Source organism: Octodon degus, unplaced genomic scaffold (assembly GCF_000260255.1).
Source record: "Octodon degus isolate 3935 unplaced genomic scaffold, OctDeg1.0 scaffold00006, whole genome shotgun sequence".
In the NCBI taxonomy this organism is placed as follows: Eukaryota; Metazoa; Chordata; class Mammalia; order Rodentia; family Octodontidae; genus Octodon; species Octodon degus.
This window is the reverse complement of record NW_004524582.1, coordinates 22,781,853-22,790,271: the sequence shown is the minus strand read 5'-3', so window position 1 is coordinate 22,790,271 and position 8,419 is coordinate 22,781,853. Positions and strand designations below refer to the sequence as shown.

General features: G+C 46.7%; 1 protein-coding gene and 1 long non-coding RNA gene across 2 annotated transcripts in view; one reads left to right on the top strand and one right to left on the bottom strand.

Moving 5' to 3' along the window:
* Nucleotides 1-1,081: 1,081 nt before the first annotated feature.
* On the bottom strand, nucleotides 1,082-8,079 carry LOC111812142. The gene is made up of 3 exons (XR_002817729.1): nucleotides 7,512-8,079; nucleotides 3,115-3,271; nucleotides 1,082-2,606 (listed from the first exon to the last, which is right to left on the bottom strand). It is a non-coding gene; the product is annotated as an uncharacterized LOC111812142 (long non-coding RNA).
* Nucleotides 8,080-8,091: 12 nt separating this feature from the next.
* Cpeb2 (cytoplasmic polyadenylation element binding protein 2) overlaps nucleotides 8,092-8,419 on the top strand; it is a 61,090-nt gene continuing 60,762 nt past the window's right edge. The window contains exon 1 of the mRNA XM_012516538.2: nucleotides 8,092-8,195. Coding sequence (XP_012371992.2) covers nucleotides 8,092-8,195 — 104 coding nt within the window. The remainder of the gene's footprint in view (nucleotides 8,196-8,419) is intronic.

Below are 8,419 nucleotides of genomic sequence, written 5' to 3'. Positions count from 1 at the left end.
TAAGCAGTCGTTGAATCAGCTTAACATTTAACTTTCAGGGTTTTCTTCTTCCTTTTTAACTGTAGGAGGAGGTTTATTTCCTATTTTTATTTTGTTTATCTTTCCATCACTGGCAATCAGGTATTGTGGCTACTATGAATGCCAGATATTTGTATGCTACTTGTTAGGGTTTTTTTTTTTTTTCTTTCCTTTTCTTTCTGCTTTTGTTATTCATTCCTCAAGATTACTGCTGCGTTCTTCCCGCTGACTCTGGCTTGCTCTTCACCTGAAGCTACCACATGCATAAACAGCTCAGGGTTTTGTGTTTCAACAGTGTTTCTGTACCAAATGCTACAAAAACTCCACTTAAGACACTGCTGATCCTTGCAGCAACTCCCACTTCAAGGATGGCACTGCCCAAGCTCCTGGGCCTGACTGCCAAGGCTGGGGGGTAACAAAGGGACCTCAGCTAGAAGCCAGCCTCCACAGTCCTGGCGTACCCACCACACCCCTCCTTCCAATGTACAATACGTGTGGACTAGCTGTGGATCTAAAAGTGTTAGTGTGCGCTCACATACAATGAAGTCATTATGAAAATCTTTCAAAATTTCATTTTTATACAAGTTTGTTATAATTATTTTCTGTGGAAAATTGAGTTATGTTTCTTATTGTCATAAATTATATTCCAATTTAGAACAACAATTTCTACTTATAAATTAATTTGGAGCTGGGGCTGTTAGCATAGACCTGTAATCCCAGCACTTGGGGAGGCTGAGGCAAGGGAATCACAAGTTTGAGCCCAACCTGAACAACACAACAACTTAATGAAACTCTGTCTTAAAATTAAAAAAATAATAATAATAATAAAATGGGCTAAGGCTATACTTCAGGGTGAACACCCTGGGTCCAACTCCCAGTATCCTCCTGCTACAAAGAATGGAGTGGTTAGCTACCTGCCTAAATTCCTGCCATGCTCTCCATAAAAGAAGTCTGTAGAAGTGACTGAGAATGACGCCAACCTGAAAAGGAAGACTTCGCCCTTTCAGCGTCTCTCCTCTGCTGTGTTTACTTGGCCTGTGTCTAAAGCCCTGGCTGTAAAGTCTACTACTGAATGAGCTTCATGATTTTCTTCTATGACACCGAACATTCATGGCCCCTAACATAAACATGTAAGACCTTTAATCTTCTGAGATTCAAATTTTAAGAAGTTGGTAGATGCACTACTTTTCATCTATGAAAGTCAAAATGTTTAGTATTTACTCATAATGCATCTTTTTCTCTGAACAGCATGATTTATCCATTCAAGAAGTGAGCTTTCCAGAATGTGGGAGGAAAAAAAAAATCAGATCCAATGCTTCCAATGTATCCAACAGGAGTCATTCTAAGAGGATAGGAGAAAACTGTCTACACACATTTGAAGACTATCTCTGAGTTGCTGTGGGATGTCTTTTTTGAAAATAAAATGCTTTCTCTCTAAGGTCACCGCTGCCAGCTGCTGTTCGCTTTGCTTGAGGTACACATATTCACATCACGTTTTCTTTAACGGCTCACCTACTAGGGCGACTCCCAACTTTAACTGCTACAGGCAATGCTGCCGCGAGCAGAGCCTCTTAAACACTCAAGTGGAAGGCCTAGGATACATCCCTCACCTCTGTTTCTCAGGGCCTCCCTCTGTGGCTCTGTTTTGCTCAGGTTGTGACTGATCTGTTGCTCCCTTAATGCTTCTGCTTCTGGTGGGGGCCCAGGGCCCAAACAATGGAGCAGAAGACTATAAAAGGGGGCTGGGAGTGCTAAGCATAGTCTATGTGGAGTACCTGAAGCAAATTGCTTTTTTTCTGAGCTTTGGTTTTCCAACTATAAAACAGGACTATTATTTGCTTTATATCTACACACAAACTGCATCACTAGCGTATAATACATGGAAATCCCCTTTCAAGCTAGGAGGACCTTGTGTTTTGGTGAGTAATTTCTAGTGCCTTCCTCTGAGAGTGCCTTACCTCAGTAGACTATATTAGTCAGGGTTCCACCCAGGACCAGCCCAACAAGACTATGTTGCAGCCTGCATGATTCCAATTTAGTAGGTCAGTTTCAACTTGAATCTCAGTTTCTGACACTGTCTAGACAACTAGGACTGGGAGTAATCCGACTGGGATCAGCAACATTCACTTGCAGCCTCCATGACTCTGAAAAGAATAACCCGATTACTGATCTGTTCCTGCACTCTGTGCCTACCACAATGTTGGCCACATACTAGGTGCTCAACAAATAGTTTCTGAGCACAAAACTGAACCACTAAGAACTGAAAAATAAAGGAATATAAAAGGCACAATCAACCTCCAAACACTTACAGTATCTTTGAGCTGAGCAAATCTTAAAGAGAAGGTCCACATCAAGGGAGCAGCAAGCCTGTGCAGCCCACTGTCCCACGAGCTCTGTGACAGGGACTGCAGTGGTGGGAAGCCTCCCTCCCAGTGCGGCACTGGGTTGGATGACAAGTCCCAGGCTGAGCAAAGCGAACCACTGCCGGCAAAGACCTTCTATTGTGGCTGCGCATGTTGCTTTCCCATAGGAGTAAGATTCCACCAATGTTTGCCTTCACCAATGACTCCATTCTTGCATGGCCCTAGCTAGAATGTGGATTGGAACAGCCAGAATGGCACATTTAGGTTGGTGGTGTTGAAGAAAATATTGAAAGGGGGAATAAGATTTGGGTTTTGTTTTGATGGTCTATTCACTTACTTTCTCAGGCAAATATATGTCAATAACGCTACAATTCTCCAGCTGAGCATGGTGATATACATCTGTAATCCCAGAATTTTGGGAGACTGGGGCAGGAGGATCACAAGGTCAAACCCAGTGTGTTTCTTAAAAAGGGCTGGGGATATAGCTCATGGTGAAGGCCCTGGGTTCAAGCCCCAGAAAAATAAAAATAGTATTAATAACAACAATAACAGCAGCAACAAATAATTCTCCACAAAATGGCAAAGCTCTTTGTAAGCATAGTTTGGAAACATTTTCTTTCCTTCTTTCCTCTTCCTTTCCCTACTTCTTTTATTCCCTTCCTTCTTTTCCTCTTTCTTTCACACACCATTCGTTGGGCAATTACTAATCACCAAGCATCTATTAGGTACTTACGTTTCAGGTACTGTGGCAGGTAAGGGAAAGGCAGAGATAATTACTGTCCATGTACTACTTGTTGTAATAAAATAATCATTGTGGCAAAGCTGCACGAGTAGAGGCTTCCACTCTCAGTTCAGAGGGCCAAGAAGGACTAAGGCTTTTGAACTAGGTCCTAAAAAGGAAGGAAAATTTGGCTGTGAAAAGAGGGGTGGGGAATTCCAGGAAAGAAACTTCCTGTCCTAGTTGGAGTTGTGGGATAACAGGACTGAGCTGAAGGATCAGGTAGAATGAGATGTGGCCAGAGGAAAAGGTAAAGAGGCAAATACGTTCTGGTTTTTTTCTTGTGGGGAGGAGGGCCTACAGGGTGTTCAGGGTCTCACTACTAGATCAGACTTGTAGTAATCTGCCTGTTTACAGCCTACCAAGTGCTGGGATTACAGGCCTGTGCCACCACCACAGTCTCAACTGCCATCTCAGCGTGCCCTGGAGGCAGGGCCAGCACGGCAGGCCCAGGATCGAAACCCCAGCCCCCGCGCCTGCTTGCAGGCACTTTAATCTGCTGAGCTATTTAGCCAGCCCTGCAAATACATTCTGAAGCAGCCTGCTTGCAATCCAGTCCGATCTTGGTGCTGGGGGAGCCAGCCAGGCAGATAAGGACATGCACCGTGTGGGAGAGCATGGTTGTATCTGGACATCAATTATTAAAGGGAATAACACACTGAGAAGACAAATGGACCGGGAGGTGAGCTGAGAAGATGTGAGCAGGGTGGATAAAGGCACAAAGCTAAGGTGAGAATGGGGAAGCTGGACTGGAGAGACCATCTGAGAACAACATTTCTGCCAAAGAATCAAGAGGGTGTGGTGGCCAAGGACTTGGAGAGAGAGGAGGAGCAAGAGAGTGACTCATGTTTCCAGCTTGAGGAACTGGTTGGGATAATGGCATCAGCCCAGATCAGGAGCAAAAGAGGAACAGCAGGTTAGGGGAAGACGCAGGTATAGATACACACGGACTCCATGTGTCGGAGGGGTGCACAGGTCACACAGTTCAGTAGGCAGTTGGAAGTGTGATCTCTACCTCAGGGCTGCCCAGATGAGCTCAGAAAGCATCAACCCACTGATGACATTTAGCCTGATAGTGGATGAGGTCACCTAGAAGGATCATGTCATGATAGAGAAAATCAAAAAGACAAACCTGAGGAATCCTGATAGGTAAGGGTCATGTAAGGAGAAATACATGAGATGTTAGGAGAAAGGCTTAGGCAGATAGGAAAGCCAGATGGAATTGAGGGGGTACGACTCTAAGGTATGACAGCAACCCAGCACCCTAAGGTGGCCACAGTCAGTACCAACCTGAAATCTCCCTTCTTCCTTCCTAACCACAAAACAGGTCTAGACATCTCTCGCCTAAAGACTCAAACACATCCTACTCGATGGGGTCATCTTCTATAGCACCAAGAAGCCAAGAGCTTGGAAGCAAGGCATGGAGTTGGCCTCCCTGCTCTGCGCCCTGCACTGTTTAGACAAGCTCACTTGGACTCTTCTGCACAAGCTCCTACAATAAACCCTGTGCCTTAGTCTCTCTCTTTCTCTCACCTCAAGTCCTGGAGCTTAGGGTCCAGACTGCAGGCTCTTGAGCCAGAAGTCACCCTCAGAGTCCAGGTTTACCTCTTCTCCAGTGTGAAAGTGTGAGATGCCTGATCTGCCTGCCCTTGGTCACTCATCCTGACAGTTCCTGGATGTATCTAGGCATCCTGAGTCCCAGGTATGAGACTCATGTGGTAGTGGGTAGCTCCTGGCAGCAAGTGAACCATTAATAAAGACCTGCTTAATGTGTTGGACACCTATAGCTGCTATTTCCTATAATGCTTTGCATCAACTCAACCATTTCTTCATTCAGTGTGCTCACAGGTGCCATGTACTGCTCTAGACGCAGGAACAGTGAGCAAAAGAATCTGCCTGCCTCCTATGTCTTAGTCTGACAAGGGAGGTGAACGTCAGGTGGAGAAAAATCACATAGCCTAGGAACACAGGAGCTGGAGTTGGGGAGAGGAGGCTGTGATTTTACAATGATATTCAGGAAAGATATTCCTGAGACAAGGGACAATGACCTTGAACACAGAGACCAATGTAGAAAGGAGACTTGTGGTAGAGTGAACCTGCTGGTATTATGAGGACAAATACCATGGGCAGTGTGAATAGTGGGAACTGCAAGGCTGACAAAGGCCCCGAGGCAGACCTATCTGGTGGGTTAAGAGAAGTAAGAATTTTATCATAGGCTACAGTGTGGCAGGGAAAACTATGAAAACCTTCTGGTTAATGAAAATATTCTGACATTTATTCTGAGACAGTACATTTAATCAGTGGAATTGCTGTGACCTGATGTCCATTTCAGAGAGACTGTTGTGGCTACTCTATTGAGGCCGCGACTCCATGGAAGAGATGGGAGCAGCTGAAGCTCGCAAGCTAAAGACTGCTTCAGTCTAGGTAAGCAAGGATGGCCCTTTGGAGCAGGCTGCCAGTGGCGGGGATGATGGGAATTGCTCGCTTCTAGGGGTCAGCCAGAAGTAGGCTAAGCAGCGTGCTAAGCAGTGGGCACTGATGGTTTGCACGTGATACAGGAGGACGGAAGTCAGGATGATGCCAAGATTTTTGGCCAGAACAGTGACGTGACAGTGAAGACTAGGATAAAGGCAGGTCATGGGGCAGGGATGCATGAAGTAGTTCGATTGTGGCCATGTTGAACTTGCAGTCTCTGTGAGACATTCACTTGGGGATTCAAACAGGCACTTGTCAGGGCAAGCTGATGAAAGCTACGGGTGGAAGTCAAAAAGGAGCATAGTGGCCGAAGGGGAGAAGGGGAGACCAGGTTGCTTAAGTTCTGTATTTTGAAGATGAGAACTAGTGGAGTAGGATTTTGTATACCTGGAAGGGGGGGGGGGAGAGAGAGAGAGAGAGAGAGAGAGTTATTGGAGTCAAGTCCTGAGCAGGTGGGAGGATCTGGTGCTTGGCAGAGACTGGCATCAGAAAGGAGGGGGTCAGGGTGCCTGTCAGTAACGGGAGAAAATGAATGCCAGATGCTCGGGGACACATGTGGAGGCTGTGGGAGTTCTCTTGGGAAGCAAGCAGCCAGGTGTGCAGCTGAAAGAGGACAGGAAAGGTATCCTGGAGGCTTTAAGGAACAGCAGAATTTGTGAGATGGTCTTAGGGACAATGATGTGTCGGGTCAGCTCATGGCCTAATCATAGGCCTTACACTCAACTTTGTGATTTAAGCTTGACAGAGTGATTTTAAAAACTGATTGAAAATGAAATCTAGTTTCATGCACGCAGAGCAGGACCTGCATCACAGCAGCTTTGCTTCACTGCTACGGACATTCGCGGTGTTAAGGATGTACAGGGTGGTACCAAAAACATCTTTGGAAAATTTGTCCAAGGCAATGGAGTAAAATGAATTCTGAGCTATGGAATTAAACATATCAGCGTCCATAGTTAATGGGACCTAAAGTTAACATTTTCATTGAAAAAAGTAATCACAATAAAGAGTCAGGCGTGCTGGCACATGCTTGCAATCCAGCACTCTGGGGAGGCTGAGGGAGGAGGATTGCTGCAACAGGTCAAGACCAGCCTGAGCGAAAAGTGAGCTCACGGCCAGCGTGAACTGCACAGTGAGACCCTGTCTCAAAAAGACAATCAATCAATCAATCAATCAATTCCTTAATAAGGTAAAATATCCCAATAAAGACACAAAAGAGCTTGTCATGGAATCTCTAGAATTTTCCTGCTTCTCCCTATCCCTTCCCCTCTCCTCATACACATTAGAAGAAAACTTTTGGAGTGTTTTCAAAGATAAGAAATTCACACCACCTTAAAAGTCTTAGATATCAGAAAAATGCTGAATTTATCTCTAAATCTTCAAAATAAAACCAGCACCAGAGCATTACAAACCAAAAAGTCCCATTTTAGCTCAAGCTCAGCCAAAAGGAGATCCTTAGCTTTCTTTCACACGTGTTTTTTCTTCTCCCAGGGTCGAGCTAAGTTAGATGACTAAGCAAATGTTCCTATTTTCTTCTCTTCAAGTTTGTTATTGGAGCCACTGTCAAACACAACTTCACTTAGGAAAAAATGCCTCCACTTTTAAGACTTTCACTGTAAAACACATTAGCGAATAAAATTTAAGAATCTGCCAGATGTTGTAGAAATAGACATTTTTTATATTTCTAATGTGCTCAAGGTTATTGCCTAGATACTGTAATTTAGAATAACAAAAGCAGTTCTCCAGTTCTGTGTTTTGTTAAAAATAATTTTGAGATTTAGCTCCTGCCAATTTTCTATTTACCCAGCCAATTTCTGCACCATTTAGGAGGGTTTTTTAAAAGTACCTTTTCTCTATTACAAAGTTAACATGAAACTAACTTTTAGACAGGGTATCAGACATAAACGCGCACACAACACCTCCCGCTTGCAACGCTGCTCTTTCTGTTTATTCTGATTTACATGCACTCCAAACACTACACAGAAGCGGAAACCACATTTAACAGAGAATGAAGACTCCCGTCAATCTGTCACCTGTTCACAAAGCGCACGCCAGGCAGCCAAGTCGTAGTCTACTTCTGCCCCGAAGTCTGAATCACTCTTCTGCAACGCCTGGAATTAGTTTGTGCGCTTACGATCCTTTCAGTAGTTTCACTTTCCTAAGCACCAACAAAACAGGTTGAAATTACAAAACAGGAACACGCAGTTCACATCCTATTACGTAGTATGCCTCGCTGCTCCCGCTCACACTCACAGAAACGCTTTCCCTGAGCAAGACGCTTCCGCGGGCCGGGAGCGCGGCCCCGCCCGGGACGGCCCCGCAGGACTGCGCCCCGCAAGTCTCCGCAGGCGCGCTGCTGAGTCAGAGACCCCCTCCCCGGAGGCGAATAAGCCTCCCCGGGAGGGCAGGGCGCGCGGACGCGGGCCGGTGCCCGCCGGGGACGCGCCCGCCGCGGTTGCCATGGCAGCGCGGGAGCCGCCCCGCGCGCCGCCCGCTCGAGACTTTGTTCCTCGCGCTGGCACGGACGTAAGGGTCCCGGGACGCGGCCGCGCGCCAGAGGGGAGGTCGGTGCCGGCCTTGGCTACCCGAACCCCGGCCTCAGTCCCCGAGCCTCAGTTTCCCCGCCAGCCGCGCCCTGGGAAGCCAGCCCAGTGGCCAGGCCTCTGGCGGCCGAGGTGACAGGAAAGAGGGAGGGCCGCGAGGAAGGGGCCGCGTACGACCTGCTCGGCTCAGTCCGACTACACGCGCAGCCGGGGCGCCGTCGGGGCCGCCCGCGCGTGCCCGCCCG